The sequence below is a fragment of the Anabrus simplex genome, chromosome 6 (assembly GCF_040414725.1).
Source record: "Anabrus simplex isolate iqAnaSimp1 chromosome 6, ASM4041472v1, whole genome shotgun sequence".
NCBI classification, from domain to species: Eukaryota; Metazoa; Arthropoda; class Insecta; order Orthoptera; family Tettigoniidae; genus Anabrus; species Anabrus simplex.
In genome coordinates, this window is record NC_090270.1 from 185,708,425 (window position 1) to 185,730,392 (window position 21,968).

General features: G+C 38.8%; 1 protein-coding gene across 2 annotated transcripts in view; it reads right to left on the reverse strand.

Annotated features, from left to right (window-relative positions):
- Usp7 (Ubiquitin-specific protease 7) overlaps nucleotides 1-21,968 on the reverse strand; it is a 458,856-nt gene that overhangs the window by 177,515 nt on the left and 259,373 nt on the right. For both annotated transcript variants that reach the window (XM_067150095.2, XM_067150096.2), the window contains exon 13: nucleotides 14,687-14,908. In XM_067150095.2, coding sequence (XP_067006196.1) covers nucleotides 14,687-14,908 — 222 coding nt within the window. The remainder of the gene's footprint in view (nucleotides 1-14,686; nucleotides 14,909-21,968) is intronic.

A 21,968-nucleotide genomic window follows, 5' to 3' on the forward strand; every position in this document is an offset into this window, starting at 1 on the left:
TGGTTAAGGAGCGCGAGTGTACTTACTGTGGGTGTGGCGAGGCATTGAGGGGTATGAGGGAGGAGTTGGAAAGTTTGAGGGAGATAATTAAGATTCTCACAGCAGACAGGAAGGAAGATAGCACTCCCTCAAACAATGTACAGGTTAGAGTAAGTGTACAAGAGGGAGGGGAAGGAAAGGGAGGAGTTGTAGAAGACAGGTTGTCTAATGTTCTAAGGGGAAGGAGATTGCAGGCTAAGGGCTCTACTCAGGATCAGAATTCAGGACAGGTGTCTGTGCGAAATTGGTACGAGTCACTCCAGGTAGAACAACAGAGGGAAGATGAGGGACAGGGAACTGTTGCTGAGATGTGTGGAAGTAGGAAGGGGAAAGGTAGGAAAGGAAAATGTAGAGGATAGGAAAAGACAGGTGGAACAAGGTCATGGGAAGGAGAAAAGGGAGGAGGAAGTAGCTTCTGCAGCTATCAGGAAAGATAGGGCTGACCAGGAGGAGAGGGGATCAAATGAGGTGGGTAGGGTTGCGGCTCTGGTCATGGGGGATTCCATCGTTAGACACGTGGGGAAAGTGTGTGGAGGAAAGGGTACAAGGGTAGAGTGTTATCCAGGAATTAGGTTGAGGCAGATGTTGAGGAAAGTAGAAGAGAGGGAGGAGGGGAAGGAGAAGGTGATAGTGTTTCACGTTGGTACCAACAACGTAAGGCAAGCTGATAAAAGTACCAACATAGTTGGAGATGTGTGGGATCTGGTAAATGCAGCACGGGTGAAGTTTAAGAAAGCGGAGATTGTTATTAGTGGAATACTGTGTAGAAGGGATACTGACTGGAGGGTGATTGGGGATTTAAGTGAGACTATGGAGTGGGTAAGTGGGAAACTGGGAGTGAAATTTCTAGATCCTAATGGGTGGGTAGGAGATAGGGATCTGCGCTCAGATGGCCTTCATTTAAACCGCAGTGGTACGTATAAGTTAGGAAATTTGTTTGGAAGGGTAATAGGGAGGTACATTCAGGGAAACGGGATGGCCTAGGGAGCGGTGATAAGGGAACAGGGAACTGGATATCAAGTAGGGATGACATAAAATTGTTAGTGTTGAACTGTAGAAGTATTGTAAGGAAAGGAATAGAATTAATTTAATAGATATATATTTACCAGATATTGTAATAGGAGTTGAATCATGGCTGACAAATTATATAATGGATGCAGAAATTTTCTCACGGCACTGGAGTGTGTATCGTAGAGATAGGATAGGAAGGGTGGGAGGGGGAGTGTTCATTCTGGTGAAAGAAGAATTTGTAAGCTACGAAAAAGTTAAAGATGAAACACATGAAATTCTAGGTGTAAGGCTCATTTCTAAAGATAATAGGCAACTTGATATATTTGGAGTGTACAGATCGGGAAAGGGTAGCACTGACGCAGATTCGGAATTATTTGATAGGATAGTCAGCTATGTGGGAAATGACATGGAAAGAAATGTGATTGTAGCGGGAGATCTGAATTTGCCAGATGTCAATTGGGAAGGAAATGTGAACGACAGGAAGCATGATCAACAAATGGCAAATAAGTTAATATGGGAAGGACAGCTGATTCAGAGAGTGATGGAACCAACCAGAGGGAAAAATGTCCTGGATGTCGTGCTGATAAAACCAGATGAGCTCTATAGGGAAACTGAAGTAATAGATGGTATTAGTGATCATGAAGCTCCTTTTGTGGTAGTTAAAAATAAATGTGATAGAAAGGAAGGTCTTAAAAGTAGGACTGTTAGGCAGTACCATATGGCTGATAAAGCAGGCATGAGGCAGTTTCGAAAAAGTAACTATGATCGGTGGAAAACGGTAAATAAAAATGTAAACAGACTCTGGGATGGGTTTAAAGAAATTGTTGAGGAATGCGTAAACAGGTTTGTACCATTAAGGGTGGTAAGGAATGGTAAAGACCCACCTTATTATAATAGAGAAATAAAGAGACTAAGAAGGAGGTGCAGACTGGAAAGAAATAGTTAGAAATGGCTGTGGAAGTAAGGAGAAACTAAAGGAACTTACTAGAAAATTGAATCTAGCAAAGAAGACAGGTAAGGATAACATGATGGCAAGCATAATTGGCAGTCATACAAATTTTAGTGAAAAATGGAAGGGTAAAATATAGGTATTTTAAGGCAGAAATAGGTTCCAAGAAGGACATTCAAGGAATAATTAATGAACAAGGGGAGTGTGTATGTGAGGATCTTCAATAGGCAGAAGTATTCAGTCAGCAGTATGTAAAGATTGTTGGTTACAAGGATAATGTCGAGATAGAGGAGGAGACTAAGGCCAAAGAAGTAATAAAATTTACATATGATAACAATGACATTTACAATAAGATACAAAAGTTGAAAACTAGAAAAGCGGCTGGAATTGATCAGATTTCTGTGGAGGATATACTAAAGACAATGGGTTGGGATATAGTACCATATCTGAAGTATTTATTTGATTATTGTTTGGTCGGAGGAGCTACACCAGATGAATGGAGAGTTGCTATAGTAGCCCCTGTGTATAAAGGAAAGAGTGATAGACATAAAGCTGAAAATTACAGGCCAGTAAGTTTGACATGCATTGTATGTAAGCTTTGGGAAGGCATTCTTTCTGATTATATTAGACATGTTTGTGAAATTAATAACTGGTTGGATAGAAGGCAATTCGGTTTTAGGAAAGGTTATTCCACTGAAGCTCAACTTGTAGGATTCCAGCAAGATATAGCAGATATCTTGGATTCAGGAGGTCAAATGGACTGTATCGCGATTGACCTGTCTAAAGCATTTGATAGGGTGGATCATGGGAGACTACTGGCAAAAATTAGTGCAATTGGACTAGACAAAAGAGTGACTGAATGGGTTGCTATATTTCTAGAAAATAGATCTCAGAGAATTAGAGTAGGTGAAGCTTTATCTGACCCTGTAATAATTAAGAGGGGAATTCCTCAAGGCAATATTATCGGACCTTCATGTTTTCTTATATATATATAAATGATATGAGTAAATGAGTGGAATCAGATATAAGGCTTTTTGCAGATGATGTTATTCTCTATAGAGTGATAAATAAGTTACAAGATTGTGTGCAACTGCAACGTGACCTCGAAAATGTTGTGAGAAGGACAGCAGGCAATGGTATGTTGACAAACGGGGTTAAAAGTCAGGTTGTGAGTTTCACAAATAAGAAAAGTCCTCTCAGTTTTAATTACTGCGTTGATGGGGTGAAAGTTCCTTTTGGGGATCATTGTAAGTATCTAGGTGTTAGTATAAGGAAAGATCTACATTGGGGTAATCACATAAATGGGATTGTAAATAAAGGGTACAGATCTCTGCACATGGTTATGAGGGTGTTTAGGGGTTGTAGTAAGGATGTAAAGGAGAGTGCATATAAGTCTCTGGTAAGACCCCAACTAGAGTATGGTTCCAGTGTATGAGACCCTCACCAGGAATACCTGATTCAAGAACTGGAAAAAATCCAAAGAAAAGCAGCTCGATTTGTTCTGGGTGATTTCCGACAAAAGAGTAGTGTTACAAAAATGTTGCAATGTTTGGGTTGGGAAGAATTGAGAGAAAGAAGAAGAGCTGCTCGACTAAGTGGTATGTAAACTGTATATAGGATAATATCTTTTGTTTATTTCCACCTATTCAATACATTACAAGAAGTTGGCATTTACTTTAAAACATTATTCAGATGAGACATGTTTCGCCTCTCACTGTGAGGCATCTTCAGTCATTATCAAAAACCTTATTATTTTACCAGGCATCTGGTTAAAGATATTCAAAAATGTGTTTGATGATTATAAGAGAGGTAAGATTTACGTTAGTTATAAACATGTTCATGAAGTAACTAAAAATCTAATATATTGATAAAAACATATGTAGTTCTTTGTTGAATAGGACTTGTTTGATTGTACTATAGTAAAAGCAGGTGGCTTGAAGCCGTAGTCATTAATAGATGTCTAATACATAGTGGAAGGCATAAAATATCAGTTCTATGAGAATATACATTACATTCAAATGATACTAAAAACTAGTGGATTCAAAGGTAGTACATATAAAATGTTCAATGAAATAACTATAGATCTAATAAAATGATAAACACATATGTAGTTCTTTGTTAATTAGGACGTCGTAAGATTGTACGGCTTAAGGCCGTAGTCATTAACAGATGTCTAATACATAGTGGAAGGCATATGAAATCAGTTCAATGAGAATATATAATACAAAGAATTGATACATAAAAACTGGTAGATTCGTAATAGGTACATTTAAAAATGAAGGCGTCATGTGACTATAAAAGACAGTTGATGGCTTAAAGCCATAGTCAAAGTTTGAAATGTAGGTCAAATAACTGCTAAATATATGGTAAAAAGATATGTCAAAATATACAGCTTAGTATAAAAAATATGAAGGAAAAACATTCCAATTGCTTGACAAAAGTTACTTGACGTTGGCATGCGTATGTCCGTGATATTTATTGGTCAACATTTCGTAGGTTATTTTAGATTTATTCGGCAAGATTGCGTTGACACGACGTCCTAATTAACAAAGAACTACATATGTGTTTATCATTTTATTAGATCTATAGTTATTTCATTGAACATTTTATACGTACTACCTTTGAATCCACTAGTTTTTAGTATCATTTGAATGTAATGTATATTCTCATAGAACTGATATTTTATATCTTCCACTATGTATTAGACATCTATTAATGACTACGGCTTCAAGCCACCTGCTTTTACTATAGTACAATCGAACAAGTCCTATTCAACAAAGAACTACATATGTTTTTATCAATATATTAGATTTTTAGTTACTTCATGAACATGTTTATAACTAACGTAAATCTTACCTCTCTTATAATCATCAAACACATTTTTGAATATCTTTAACCAGATGCCTGGTAAAATAATAAGGTTTTTGATAATGACTGAAGATGCCTCACAGTGAGAGGCGAAACATGTCTCATCTGAATAATGTTTTAAAGTAAATGCCAACTTCTTGTAATGTATTGAATAGGTGGAAATAAACAAAAGATATTATCCTATATACAGTTTATGAAACTTTCAATACGGACGAAAAATGATTTTCATCACTTGTAATAAGTGGTATGTTCCGAGCTGTCAGCGGAGAGATGGCGTGGAATGACATTAGGAGACGAATAAGTTTGAATGGTGTTTATAAAAGTAGGAAAGATCACAATATGAAGATAAAGTTGGAATTCAAAAGGACAAACTGGGGCAAATATTCATTTATAGGAAGGGGAGTTAGGGATTGGAATAACTTACCAAGGGAGATTTTCAATAAATTTCCAATTTCTTTGAAATCATTTAAGAAAAGGCTAGGAAAGCAACAGATAGGGAATCTGCCACCTGGGCGACTGCCCTAAATGCAGATCAGTATTGATTGATTGATTGATTTTCCGACCCCAACACTATTAGGTTTGCGAGGGCTAGGGAGTCTTTCATTTTCACGCACTTCTTGGCCCTTGTCTTTCTTTGACCAATATATTCATTTTTCGAAGGATCTTATCCAGAGTTTGTATCTCCTCGATCATCTCCTCCTCCATGAATGTTGGACACTGCTTGGAGATTGGAGCATGTGCACCTGTGCAGTTGATGCACACAGGTGGTGGGGTGCACTGAACACCAGTATGCTCACCTCACACACACATCGTAAAACTTGTCGGACGTTGACATCACAATGAGGTGCGGTCCAATTTCTGGTAGTGATCTCACCTCATTGGAGCTGGAATGTACAGACGTACAGTCAAACGGTGCATTGAAACCTTGATACGTTCTCGCAGAGTCTCGGCTCGGTTACACCACGAGCAAGATTTCTGATCATACCGTCATCGGAAGCCTTAATTGTCAACTTCACCATGAACAATTACCTCAACAGAATTTCTATACCCTATCTTAAATAACCTGGTAGATGAAGTAAATACAAAAAAACACGTGGTAAATGTAGTGGTACTGTCTTATCTTTTAGAAAGGCGATAAAAATACTTTAATCTGTTAAGTAACGTTATTTCTGCGTAAAAGATATGTAGGTCATCTAAATCCATTTATCTTCACCATTTGTTTTAAAAATTTATTTCATTAATCGAAGTAGGCACTATCTGAGCCTATTTCCGATTGGTTGGACGATTATGTATTGTTAAAAAATTCTTTGATATAGATAGTGATTCCCATAGGCAACCTGAAATATTTGTCCCGAATGAGTAAATTCATAACACCAATATAAATGGTCCATTATTGGACGTTATAAATTTTCAAGCTAACTCATTCCTGGTTGCCAGCATTTCGCCCCCGTGTGCTAAGTTGGGCTCATCTGTTGATACTTAGCACACCCACCAAGACGCATGGCTAGTGCGTACTATCGAGGCAACTGCATAGGCTACTTGGAGCCACCGGCAGTGCCAATGCACTATGAGACACTTTGTCTCATTAGCAAAAATTGATGCCTGCTTGGCCATCATATGATATAGATGTTGAATTGCATAGGGAACCTGAAATATTTGTGCCGAATGAGTAAATTTATAATACCAATATAAATGGTCCATTATTGGACATTAGCACATGGGAGCAAAACGCTGGCAACCAGGAATGAGTTAGCTGGAAAATTTACAATGTCCAATAGTGGACCATTAATATTGGTATTATAAATTTCCTCATTCGGGACAAGTATTTCAGGTTCCCTATGGGAATCAACATCTATATAATCTGGTGGCCAAGCAGGCATCAATTTTTGGTAATGAGACCAAGTGACTCATAGTGCACTGGCACTGCCAGTGGCTCCAATTAGTCTACGCAGTGGTCTCCACGGTATGTACTAGCCATGCGTCTTGGTGGGTGTGCTAAGTACAAACTGATGAGCCCAACTTAGCACACGGGGGCAAAACGCTGGCAACCAGGAAAATTTATAATGTCCAACAACAGAGCATTTATATCGATATTATAAATTTACTCATTCAGGACTAATATTTCAAGTTCCCTATAGGAATCAACAACTATCATCTGATGGCCAAGCAGGCATCAATTTTTGGTAATGAGACCAAGTGACTCATAGTGCACTGGCACTGCCAGTGGCTCCAATTAGTCTACGCAGTGGTCTCCATGGTATGTACTAGCCATGCGTCTTGGTGGGTGTGCTAAGTACAAACTGATGAGCCCAACTTAGCACACGGGGCAAAACGCTGGCAACCAGGAATGAGTTAGCTGAAAAATTTGTAATGTCCAATAACGGACCATTTAAACTGGTATTAAAAAATTCTTACGCATGTAACAGTCGTGTTCGTCATCAAGTTATAATATCGCGTAAGGAAGACGTATCAAAAGCAATAAAATATTGAAGGCACCAAGTTCCTTTACTTCAAAATCAATCAAAAACATTGGTGCCCAACAGCACAGCTCTCAATACCCTGAGATATTCAATTCAAGCAAGATCATGAAATGTGAAATGCAGAAGTGAAAACAATGTGTCGCAATTGAGGTTAAGCACTGGAGTAAAAATACAACACATCTCAAATTCGTGGAATTATTCACGGATATTGCATTCCCGTTCAAAACGAAAATCAGACCGCTAAGACCAACAACTTCAAAAGAGTGCAGCATAAATCAGTAATCAAGCAAGTACGATTCGAGATTATGTACATACAAAGAAGTAAAGACAAGATTTCAAGATTATCATTCTTCTCACCGCTCAATGCAAGAATCTCTGTGAGTCTCTCTGACATATACACCATTCTTGCTATACATACTCTTAGATTATAGCCTCTTTTCCTTAGCACATGCTTTTGTAACATAAACATGCACTGATCACCATAATAAGAAGAAAATAATAATTGGTCCATTGATCCTCCTGTTGTCATAAATATAAATGATCCAATTTCCTTTGTCATATAACCTCAATTCAGTATTACAATTCTTTTGAATTTATACATAACCTTCACGCAATCCTTTCAAACTTTCACAGCATGACCTCAATTTCAATATGTCGCAACTAACAAAATTGAAGCAAATGCGGGGTCGAGTAAAAGGCACATTAACAAGAACAATGAAGTCAATTACAGCTGACAAGTCAAAATCAGAGGCAAAGGTTAGAATAAAGAAATGTGAGGAGCTATGGAATTCTTTTGAAGAATTACAAATTAAAATAGAGGAAACAGAAATCACTGATGAAACAGCTGCACAACAGTTTCAAGAGGAATGTGAGAAAGAGCGAGGGCTATTTGAATCTCCTAATTTCAGCGCAGTTACACAACTGCAAACGATAATAGATGAAGCAGAGGATGTTCAAAATAATTTTCTAGCTCAAATAAACATGGCAGTAAACAATGCCATTCATTACCAGGAAGTTCCAGAGAATCAAAATTGAAGAATACAGAAATTACCAGAATTTAACGGCGAATTCACAAAATGGTTGCATTTTAAAAAACAGTTTTCAGTCAAACATTCATAATGATACTCAACTAACAAATATTCAAAAATATCAGTATCTGAATGGTCTTCTGGAGGGCGAGGCACGCAAAGTCATTCAAGGTTTTACCATTTCAGAAGAAAACCACACAAGTGCTTGGAACTTGCTTGTAGATACATATGATAATCAAATTATGATAATCGAGAAACATCTAGATGAACTTTTCAAGTTTCTAACAGCTTTTAAAGAGAACAAATCTGAATCTCTCAGGCAAGTACAATTTCATATTCAAACTCGGATGGCTTCATTAAAAGCAATGAAGCAACTGGTACAAAACTGGGATACATTGGTTATTCATCTAGCAAAGAAGTAGATGGATTTCATAGAGCAAAGAGACTAGCAGGAAAGGGTGAAAGGCAACACTCCACAGAAGATGCCAACGTTGGATGATTTCTTGAAATTTTTAACTGAACATTCCCAATCATACACTATGTGATCAAAAGTATCCGGACACCTGGCTGAACATGACGTACAAATTCGTGGCGCCTTCCGTCGGTAATGCTGGAATTCAATATGGTGTTGGCCCACCCTTAGCCTTGATGACAGCTTCCACTCTCGCAGGCGTACGTTCAATTAGATGCTGGAAGGTTGCTTGGGGAATGGTAGCCCATTCTTCAGAGAGCGCTGCATTGAGGAAAGGTAGCGATGTCGGTCGGTGAGGCCTGGCACTAAGTCTGTGTTCCAAAACATCCCAAAGGTGTTTCTATAGGATTCAGGCCAGGACTCTGTGCAGGCAAGTCCATTACGAGGATGTTGTTGTCATGTAACCACTCAGCCATAAGCCCTGCATTATGAACAGGTGCTCGATCGTGTTGAAAGATGCAATCGCCATCCCCGAAGTGCTCTTCAACAGTGGGAAGCAAGAAGGAGCTTCAAACATCAATGTAGGCCTGTGCTGTCATAGTGCCATGCAAAACAAAAACAACAAGGGGTGCAAGCCCCCTCAATGAAAAGCACAACCACACCATTAACACCACCACCTCTGAATTTTACTGTTGGCACTACACACGCTGGTAGATGACGTTCACCGGATATTCCCCATACCCACACCCTGCCATCGGATCGCCACATTGTGTACCCTGATTCGTCACTCCACACAATGTTTTTTCACTGTTGAATCGTCTAATGTTTACGCTTCTTACACCAAGCGAGGCGTTTGGCATTGACCTGCGTGATGTGTGGCTTATGGGCAGCTGCTCTACCATGAAATCCAAGTTTTCTGACCTCCCGCCGAACTGCCAGAGTACTTGGAGTGGATCCTGATGCAGTTTGGAATTCCTGTGTGATGGTCTGGATAGATGCCTGCCTATTACACTTTACGACCCTCTTCTACTATCAGAGCTCTCTGTCGGTCAACAGACGAGGTCGGCCTGTACGATTTCCTTCACGTTTCCACTTCACTATCACATCAGAAACAGTGGACCTAGGGATGTTTAGGAGTGTGGAAATCTTGCATACAGGCTTCTGAATCAAGTGACACCGAATCACCTGACCATGTTCGAAGTCCGTGACTTCTGCGGAGCGCCCCATTCTGCTCTCTCACGATGTCTAATGACTACTGAGGTCACTGCTAAGGAGTACCTGGCAGTAGGTGGCAGCATAATGCATCTAAAATGAAAAACGAATGCTTTTGGGGGTGTCCGGATAGTTTTGATCACACAGTATATATGATGTTAAATCACACAAAACCAAGGCACTGAACACGACGGCAAATCCGAAGGACAAACAACCTACTAAGAAAGTTGTTATGACGATGACTCAGGTAAGCTGTAATCTGTGTGGTGGAAGTCACCTCATCACGTGAAGAAGTAATTAAGCGATCAGTTGAAGACAGAAGGCAGCTTTAATTGATGTGAAAGATGTTCATGGAAGAACGACGACATGCCGAGCCTTATTAGATCCGGGATCTCAGCCAAATCTAATAAAAGAAGGTCTGTATAAGAAGCATGGTTGTTGCCGACGTGATTACGTTCTAGTTCCAGACTCGCCGCTAGACTTTGTGTTAGTCCTCCACTGTTTAACACTGACGTAGATGGAAATTGTGAAGGAAAAAGTCAAGTTAGTGAGTTTTTAGATCAGGTAGACCTTAAAAATAATTATATAAGGTGTTGATTTGTGTATTCAGCTTATAGGGAGTATATAGTTTCGATTTAAATGCAAGTTTAAGATAATTGTTTTTGGCGCATTATTATAAATATAAGAGGTTCTGCATTTATCGCCGAGAGAGTATTTATTCTAAATCTACGACTCCCTGGCTGAATGGTCAGCGTTGAGGCATTCGGTTCAGAGGGTCACGGGTTCGATTCCCGGACGGTCAGGGATCTTAATCGCACATTTCATATTAAATTCTTCTGGCTTGAGGACTGAGTGTTTGTACCACCACTTTCCTATTCATACAATATACTACACTGCCAACCACCACAGTAAACACGTAGTAGTGATTACATTACTGCATATAAGGTTGGCGACAGGAAGCGAATCCAGCCGTAAAACAGGGCCAGATCTACATGTTCTACACAGTTCGCACTAGCAACCGCACAACTGTGGAAAGAGTGGTAGAAAAAGAAGAAAGAAAAGAACAATATTTATTGTAAACATTATATTTACAGGATGTTTATTGCGCATGTTAAACAACTGTTTATTGCTGTGTATCATTCCGCAAAAGTAAACTTCACAAAGGTAGCGGAATTTTTTTTCCACGAGTTTCCAGAAAAATACAGAATTACAAGAAAAATAGATCAAAATTATATCACATCGTTGTGACGAGAAAAATAGCGTGTAGCAACCATCCTCGAAATCTGTAGTATGTAGTGAACATGCTTTAGCATCCCTGCTAAAACCAGACTCTTTCTTCCAAATTCAATTCCAACGTTTCTTTCAGGGTATCCGTTGTATTTGCATGACAAGAGTAGGCATAACAAAACGCATAAGCCGCCCAAGAAGAGAAGCTATGGAAATGCATTCTCGCAGGCAAAGACAAATAATTCTGACGACGTACAAGTTAGAGCGAAGAGAGTGGTGGTAGTGGTGATTGTTTTAAGAGGAAGTACAACTAGGCAACCATCCTCTATATAACACTAATCACAGAGAAAAGTGGAACGTATCGGACACTTCAAACATTGAAGGTATCAGTCGAAGGAAGACAAGATGCCCTAGGTCTCGAATAATACTCTAATATCGTCGAGGTCAAAAACAGAACAAGAGTTGACCAAGGGAGGTCAGATAGGATAGATGAAAGTGAGGAGGTGACACAAGTGATTGGAAGCAATGCCAGGACTCATCGTGGTCGCCAACCTATGCTCTCAAGTTCAGAGCCCCTGGGGCAGCTTTTAGTCACCTCTGAGGACAGGCAGGGGCTACCGTGGCTGTTATTCTACTACCCCACCCACAGTGTTTACTACCAGAGGCAGAGAGGTTGGCTAGGCAGTAAGAGGAATTAACTTTAAGGTGAGAATGGAAAGGTAGATACAGACCTGAAGGAAAAAGAGAACAGACACCTCTCAGGTCACCTAGTTAGTCTTGCCCTACTTTTCAGTTGCAACTATACGATTTGACTTGTATGAGCTCTTCTTGAATTACTGTGTGATACATTTAATTTTCTTTATTAAACATCACAGAAATATCACTTTTCTGGTCATAACACAATGTTTTATCTTTGTAATGTGTACCTATGTGCAAGTTATTCTCGTAAATTCCAACTGGAATCGTGCTGAGGAATGGAGGGCTAGCCTGACATCTGACAGCGCTATTTGAACTACTGCTACTTTGCCAATTTAGTACTTGAAAAGACCACGCATGCAGAGGCCTTAATTTATCTCGTAGGCAACGGCTTGGTTTACCGAATGTTGAGACAAACACACAGATCATAGGAGTAGATTGTTCCAAGGTGGAAACAAAAAGGATTACGAGAGTACACCTCGCTTCAAGGAATGACGGATTTGAGGCGGAAGCAGAATTTCTAGTTTTGCCAACAGGACGACTGCCACAGTTGGAAATCAAGAAGGACAAGATTATTATTCCAAAAGACATTCGCTTGGCAGACCCCACATTCAACAAGCCTGGAGGCATAAGACATACTGGTGCAGGACTTTACTGGAAAATAGTCATAGGTCCACCCAAGAATGAAGCTGAAGGACAACCAGCTCTGCAAAACACCCGATTAGGTTGGATTATAGACGGTGTTCTCAAGAGTTAATTACTCTACATTTGTTTCATTAGATTAGGCGTAGGAAACAAAATTAATTCTTTTGACACGTGATAAGTAAATACTCCTTTGACTACTACCTACACTAAAATTATAAAATCAGACGGCTTAAAGAATCCTTCAGGAAAGGGGAAATGCCTAACAATTATGCATATCAGCAACGAGAAATGTTTTGTGGACGGAGGGTTACAGTGTTTTGAAGCTAACTCCATGGAAGACTATCACGAAAAAATGAACAGACATGTATTCGAAGAATAGTTTGTGAATGTTCTTACTCGTCTTGAAACCAATGCGTTAATTGTTATGGACAATGTGTCTTATCATTCGGTTAGAATTGAGAAGCCACCCAATGTGTCTTATCATTCGGTTAGAATTGAGAAGCCACCCAATCAATCATGGAGAAAGGGAGACATAATTAAGTTTCTGGACGGAAAGGTAATCCCTCATGAAACAAACAGTGCCAATTTGGAACTTCTTAATGTCATCCCACACCATATTAAGGAATTGTGTGGCACGTATTGAGATGATATTGCATTGCAATCGGGAAGGCAACTTTTAAGGTTACCTCCGTACCATTGTTCTTTAAATCCAATTGAAAGTGCATGGAGCCAAGTAAGGGCCATCTAGCTAGGAACAACAAAACTTTCACCCATGCCGAAGTAAGGGAACTGCTGCAGGAAAGGATTCTCCCATGTAAAGGTTCCACGGACATGCTCTATGTAAAATATTTGCTGACGATACTAAAATATTTACAACTGCTTTATGGAGAAACAGCTAAAACCATTCTACGATGCTCTCTAGTAAATTGTCCACACTTCTAATATTGTAAGCTTGAGTTCGAGCCTTCACAGTCGAACAATGCCTGGAGAAGCACCTTATCGCTCTTGAAATAATTCAAACCACAGCTATTATCCTGTTCATGAGAACCTAACACCATCCTATTAAAAATTTACACCATATCTTCACATTTAGTATCGAATAAAAGGGAAGTTTTAAAAAAATGTTCAACTATCAGTTCTGAAGATTGGTTGCGCAAGGTAGATATTTACCACAACCACTTTTAACCATCCTGGGTTCTGTTAGAGCCTAAGCACGAAACGTAACGATGTTGCAATGTTCATGGAAGGGAAATAAGTTGAATGCTGCATTAACCATTAAATGATCTTTGATTAGAATGGTGAAGGGTGGAGTAGTACGTCATATTAAATAGCGAGCAAAGCTGAGAGCAGAAATTTACGAATTCCAAGTGTTATTTTGAATTCTTTAGACATGGTTGGTTTCACAGAAGAAGAAATACTATATGATTTTCTTTCAACCAGTTCAATAACATAATAATTTCGTGTGGCTTTTTCTAGCTGAGTGCAGCCCTTGAAAGGCAGACCCTCCGATGAGAGTGGGCGGCATCTGCCATGTGTAGGTAACTGCGTGTTATTGTGGTGGAGGATAGTGTTATGTGTGGTATGTGAGTTGCAGGGATGTTGGGGACAGCACAAACACCCAGCCCCCGGTGAAATTAACCAATGAAGGTTAAAATCCCCGACCCGGCCGGGAATCGAACCCGGGACCCTCTGAACCAAAGGCCAGTACGCTGACTATTCAGCCAATGAGTCGGACAACCAGTTCAACATCACAGTAGCACAGATAGCAACACTGGCTTATGTAAGGACTAGCATTGGGAAGGAAGTGTCATTTCACTTTCTTAATAGTTTTTTCAGTGGAACACCAACAATATCACAGCCAAATACAGACACTACAATAACACAGGTTTTGTATTCACTATCACACTGGATTAATAACCTATATATCCTCAGTCATTTATTCAATGAGGTAACTATTAATCTTTTATACCCAACAACAGAAACTTAATGTAACATTGAAGAATAACAGCACTACACTTTTATGTGAAGAGCTTTCACAATCTTTTTATAGTTTATTTCAGTACAAATTATTTTCTAAAGAAAAAGTTCAAAAAAAGATAGCAGATAAAATAATGCTTACTAAACTATCAGCAAGCTGTTCCAGCAGCTCCTGTAAGGTAGTTTGTTTTCGGATTCGGAATATTCTATATAAGGCTCTGTCAGGATCATACAAGTCATTGCCCTGATGTCCATCAAAGCTATCTTCCAGAAGAACCTGGACAGACATATATAGGTGGGCCTCATTACGTTCCTTACGTCTGATTTGTTCCATTCGTTTTTCCTCTTGCAACCTTTCCACCAACTGTGACAAGAAAAATAAGCATACAAACTTCAGTAAACAAGAATTATGCAATACATCAAGACGAACATTAAAAAAGCATTATCACTATCCCAATTATGACTCAGTATTTCTGGAATAATAAATATACATACAGGGTGGTAAATCATAATCAGTTTTCCAACAAATATCTCTGCTGCAATACACACACCATCTTACAAGACTCTATCGGCAGATCTCAACAGGTTTGTACACTTCACCACAAAACCTGAGTGGACATTTGTGTGCAAGAATCAGCATCAAGAGGAAAGCGACAAACATTGTTTAGGACAATTACTGTAATGAATATTATCATTTCTTGTTCTAAAAGCATAATAGCACACCCATTTACTGGTGAAGTGTTGATAAACATCCATGTATTAAATAGCCAATAAATCTCAATGATAATGTGCTTTCCCTTGGCTGTGCTTGTATTTCTAGGTCAGAAATCTTCAGCCAAATCTTTCTGTGTCAGGAAGTGTACACATTCTGTAGAGTGTGAAAAAAAAAAAAATCTGGTACAGCAAATACATTTCAAAAAGTGAAAATATCAAAATTATATAATGAAAATATCAAAAGCAAAAGTTCACACCAGTATCTATGGTAAAGACTGTTCACTCGTTTCTTCAAACAAAACCAGATATTGTTGATCACAATATTAGAGCCTAAAATCTAATCTAATTAATCCACTGGCAAAAATAGATGAAGTTATTTTCTTTAAAGGATGGCTCGGAAGTAATCTCATCTGATTCAAGACTCTCGTTGTTTTGATTGATTTACGTGGTTATTTTGACTTGCACTCTATATTTTATGGTTTACGTATGATACTATTCTATTTCTTTCCTAGCGAATGTGTCCTGACAATATTGTATGACTAGCATTAGCTCTGTTTTTAATAAGTTAAATACACCAAGTGCACGGTGTTCACCCCTGTAACCTACCATTGCCAAGGCATACAGGTTATAAATATTTGCTGTCTCTCCTTCGACTGGACTGATCCTTAGGTGTATTTTCCATTTAACATTAATTAATTCATTCATTCCTTGGATATAGAAGCAACCTATATTTCTGTTCTAAATTAATTTTATTATTACGCATTATGTTAAAGGGTTGACAACGTTAATACCGATGACTGCCCATCAAAAACTGAACCCTATCTTTCACAATTCTCTCCATGACCATTTGTGGAAAGAATTTTAAAGGTAACCAGGGAAATGAAAACTGAATTGCAATAACTCTTCCACTCCAATAACTGATTGCACTGCAACAGTCCAAGATGTAGCTGACAGTCCTCCTGCACCTGTTCAACCTACAGTAAGTCTTACGGATTCAGAAATGTACAAAATCCGAATAAATGGAAATTTGATCTTCACAACACTGAAAACTAGCAAGATTTCAATACAAAAGTTGTGAATTTCACTGTCTTTCCATCAAGAGCCATTCACCTACTTCCTGGGCCTAAGCATCTGTCCGCTTGTTACTATCACGCATGTAACGTGAAAAAGGCATGCAACGCTCAATCCAACTTCAATCAAAATAGCAATCACGAGTACCAAACTAAACGTGACTGTGAGAAACAAAAAACTCAGTATCTATACCGGTCATCTCAATTCCTCTTTTATAGCACTATTCAATTTTTAAGAAATATTTAAAAAATTCAGTGGATATCTTGGTATCCAACAAGCGTTCTAAGACGATTAAAACATACCGATTTAAAACATGCAAATCAACTGTGTCTATCACCCACAGAATGGCTTTAGAATTTACTCCTTGTAAATTAATGTAATTGGAGAAAGAAAGCAATCCATCAAGTCTTAAATAAGGGCAATCAAAGATGACACCTGCTTTGAAATAAGACCCCTCATAATGACATACATGATCTCTTGAAGTGTTGTACCTGTTTGTTTTACTAAGGTCAGGACAATATTTACAAAGGGTGTGATTCAAATTATTTATCTAACTGGAGGCTTAATACTATCTGCTCAGTACGACGACGACGACTAATCACACACATTTTGGATAGACCTTGTATCCATTTTTCACTCTTACGGAATTTCTGCGTGGATTTAAGAGTTCGGCTTGTATTCCAATCAATACGTCCCATACTCAGCTCCATCTTGTCATCTGCCAAACAGCTTAAGAAATGCATCTCCTTCGTCATCCTTGACATCAGTAAGGCCTTTGATAATCACCTCTGCAACACTTTGAAAGCCTTGCCTAAACCATCCAAAGTAGCACACCCGAACTCTTTCCAACTAAAGAATACAGTAAGCGTAAACAAAACTGCATGACTGACTGCTTCAACTTCCTCCCTCTATCATCCTCCAAATAAATACACCATTTCTAAATTTAAAAATAGGCTGAAAATGCAATACGTGGTTCCTGTACAGGCCCTCCCTGGAGGTAGCCGGGATAGAGTCCACTGCAGACACTGCAGTGAGCGTGAAACCCTAGCTCAAGATTCATGTCCACGGGGGCGACTTGCTTAAGAATGTTAGGCACAGCAGAATAAGATGTAGAATACTGCAGCAGTATTCTCCCAGAAAGGTTAAAAGATACGTGAAGATGTGCCATGTATTGCCAACGGTGGAAGCAACTGGAGAATGGATATAATCGCAATTTACCGAGAAAAGGACTCGGTATATATTCTGGACTCCACCATTAGATGTGAGGTCAACTCAAGTCAGCCAGCTGAGGCAGGCAAGGAGAAGCAAGCCATCTATGAACCAACCATTACCTACTTCAAAGAATCATACATCTCCTCTATAAGGGTTGTAGGACTTTTCAACAAATCAAGAGGAACCATATCAAAATTCCTAGTTGAGTTTTTCAAAAGTGTGGGCATTCCCAAGAATCTGTATTGTGATTTAGCTATCTTGGCCATAAAAGACCCCACATAAATTGTTAGAAATAACCTCTACAGTACTGCATACAAGATGGATAACTCACGAAAACTCATCATGGTTAAACATACATTCAATATTCAAGTGTTATGGTATAGTTTGTCAGATTTAGGCAGCCTATCACTGTAGGAAATACCTTTTTTTTTTTAAGTTTAAAGTATCAAGTATTGAATGTGGAAGTCTTTTATCGATTGAAAATCATATTATTGTTCTAAGCTTCTAGTCAATAACTTAAATATCCAGTATCTGATCATGGAAATCCCTTTTTATCTTGTATAGGTAGGTGTCAGCCATGAGGAAGGTCATGCACAATTGCACGATCTTGAGTCAGATCACTTTAATGGCTGGGGTTGTAAAGCATAAGAGAGGGAAACCTCTGAAAAGTCGAGGGAAGACTATTGTCAAATGCATTTAATAAGTTTATGGAAACATGTCCTGACTGTTGAATTGATGATAATGTGAAATTAACATCCAAGTTCACTGGTGTATCTATTTCGAGTGTTTACAGTGCGTTGAAAGAATTTTGTACTACCGGCTGTTACCACACCGGATTTAAAAAAAGGACCTCTGCCATCCAGAGGAAAGAGCAAGTTTTTGTTTTGTTAAACAATGAACTCCCTACGATTAGGTGTTATCGGCTGTCAACTCTCATCCTGAACTCCCAGATTTAAAAAAAAAAAACCCTTTACACAGTACTGAAACTTTTCGAGTTCATCAGTAGAAATTGAAAAAGCATCGAAGTGGACAGAGATGATATTGTATTTTGGTCTAGGGATTATCTCTGCAAGATAAAGAGAATTTGGACAACAGGGGCGGAAATTATACTATTTGGACGAGGTGTGTTGTGACGAATGGCATACAACATCGAAGGCACAGCGAGACACTATCGTAAAGTTAAAGAAATAGTCATTCCTTTCAGGTTTATGCACACGGCTAAAAAAATCCAACAGGGAAGGGTAAGCGACTGATAGTGTTACACACTGGAAGTGATGACAGTTTTGTGGAGGTTGATCTTGTGTTTGAGTCTAGAAGAAACTGAAATTATTACAACGAAATAACTGGTTATGTATTTAAATCGTGGTTTGAAAGCTGATGCCAGTAGTGTTACCGTGTTAGACAATGCCGCTTACCACTGTGTGAAATATCCCAAACAAATCCTGAAAGAAAGCTGAAGTAATTTCCTGGCCGACAAGTAAAAATGTAACATGCAACGAAGGACTTGTTAAAACTGAATTGTGGAAATTCGTAAAAATTCGCAGGCCTCAGTTGGGGAAATATTTAATAGATGACTTAGCCAAACAAGCGGGCCGCACTGTACTGAGACTGCCCCCGTATCACTGTGAATTTAACCCAATAGAGGATGTGGAGCCAGATAAAATGTTATGCTGCCAGCCTTAACACCACTTTCGAACTTTGGGACTTACTTAAAAATCTTAACACACCATTTCGTGAGCAGACAGCCGATCAATGGCGTTCCTATGTCCAGCCTGTGGTGCACGAAGAGAAAGTGATGTGGGACCTGGAAAGTGCCATGGATACTGTAGTTAGAAAAAAAAATTACGAGAGGATTCTAGTCATGAAAGTGACAGTGAATTGTCCCATCTACAGGGAACAGAGTCTCTGTAAGTTCGGATCCCCGGGATCTGTCACGTAAGTAGGCCTACTTGTTAATTTTCATGGCAGATATATTTTATAGCAATGATGATGAATTTTTGTTAAAGTATCTCAAATATATTCATGTGTCTATATCCAGAAATTTTCATTTATCTTCATATTGGCAAAAAGAGCAGGCAATGAGACACGTGGATCTCACGGAGTGATACAAAATGTTGTTTATGTCTACTTTATTCTTTTGTTGGGAAGAGTTTAGTAATGCTTCTTCAAAGCTCCAAATCTGCCCACGTGAAGCCAATCACTAGACAAATAAGCCGACAAGTATCCTAAGAGGTGTGGTGCAAAGGAGTCCCGTCTTTTATTTTTTATAACATATCCATAAATCAGAACCTGGAAGAACTGAGTAAGGAAGTATTTACTGAAGAGTTTGAGTACACATAAGTGGATGGCCTCCCTAATGTTAATGTACCAGCATTCACTGATGATACCTTAACTGTTGGAAGAGATGATAATGCTGCAACAATGCTCGTGGAAAAGGTCATTGTAAGATTCTGTGATAAAGGTCTTGATATTAACATCAGTAAATTCAAGTGCTTTAACACTGCAGGTAGTGTTCTCTCAGAAAACCCCCTGTTACAGATGGTATAGAAATTAGTATGCACTCCAGCGAGACCATGAGATGCCTCAGACTGTCATTTCATGATTTGTTGACCTTTGTTGCAAAATGAGTGATTAGCAACCTGAAAACTGAATTACAGTAGCGGTATTAAATCTGGACACTTTGTAGAGATTCACTGAATATTGCATTCAGGAGTTTTAGTTGAAATATACATTATAATTTATTACAAATTTTCAGGAAACATGCCCTAATGTCTGCTCTTTGAAAATAAAATTAAAATATAAAAATGTAATTTAAAATTTAAAAAATTAAACAAAACTGCAACCCAACAATATCAAAAAGTTACAAATTATATGGTATAAAAGTGATTGCAATGTTCTTCAGTATTTCGTGGGATGTCCTTTCTTTTAATCACTGCCTTAATTCTGTGCGGCGAGTCATCGAAATGGGAGATATTCTGGTTTTAATCAATCTGAACCATGAATTGAGAATGACCTCTAGCAGCTCCCTCTTGTTACTGGGATTCTGTCATGATACCAAAATTTTAAGCATTGACCACAAGTCCTCAATTGGGTTGAGGTGCAAACTGTTGCCAGACCAAGGAAGCACACTAATGTGATGGTCAGCAAACCATTTCTTAGTGATTCTAGGGCTGGGATATAGTGCTCTGTCTTGTTGAAAGGTGCACTGATTGATGTTACCTTGAAACAAATCACAGGTAGTGGGCAGCAAACAAATCACAGATAGGGGGCAGCCAATTTAACACTGAGACGACTTCTTGGTACTTTTTGGCATAAATGTTGCCCTGTAACACTTGCAGAAGCACAATGCCATGACTTGCCATGCAGCCCCACACCGACAGTGACGGGATGCTTCACAGTACCAGCGGTGCACTCAGGCAACAAGTCTTCACCTGGTCGAGAACGAACATACATTATTCCATTGCTCCCAAAGATGCCGATCTTGGTCTCGTCACGCCAAATAACTCTAGCCCTGTCTTCTTACATCCACTCTCTATGTGCTAAAGCCCACTGCATACATTTCTACCACTCCATTTTGTTCAAAAAAGACTTCTTAGGTGGAGCCCTTGCTCGCAAACCATTTTTGCAAAGTTTTTGTCTGACCGTTTGATCAAAAACTTCAACCCATGAAGTCTTCACGAGGGCATTTATAATTTTTTGCTGTATGATGAGTCTTGCGGAGAAAGATGGCAGATACTATGAGAGTCTTGATCAGTCACTATTGGTTCTTGGAGCAGTTTTGGTTGACCCTGTTTCTTCATAGCGCTTTGCAAACTTTTCTCACACCCGACATTGTAGCGCCTCTACCCTACCTTTCTACAATCACTGCATAAGTATAACCCTGATCATAGTGTGTCGCTGCCTTACTCCTTTTACTCTGTGACCAATGAGCAAGTTTCGGTACAGGAGACATTGTTTTCAATACTGTCTTCCGTCTCAACTAAGCTCACATGAGAACTATTTACACTTCAACAACAGAGTTTTGCTGACTACTACTGTTACAACAATGATCAGAAAACTTTTTCTCACTAATGATATACATTCATTGCATGAATAGTAAGAAAAGAATAAATGACAAACTTGCTTTACTTTTGCACAAGCATGTAAAATACTGTATAATCAAAATATAGAAGTATAATTTATTGATTTAGTATACTACTTATGTACTTCTGATATTAAAATGAACTAACCTTTCAATGAACTGTCCAGAATTAAAGCCACTACTGAAGACCTGCTAAAATCTTCTCCCCTGCTACAATCACACCAAAAATTGGCAGTATGTAATTCCTCCAACTCTCATATACCCATTCTTTATTACACATTCTAAATTAATACCAGTAAAATTTCCTTGGGACATCAAAGTCCTAATCAAAGTGTCCTCAAAGAAA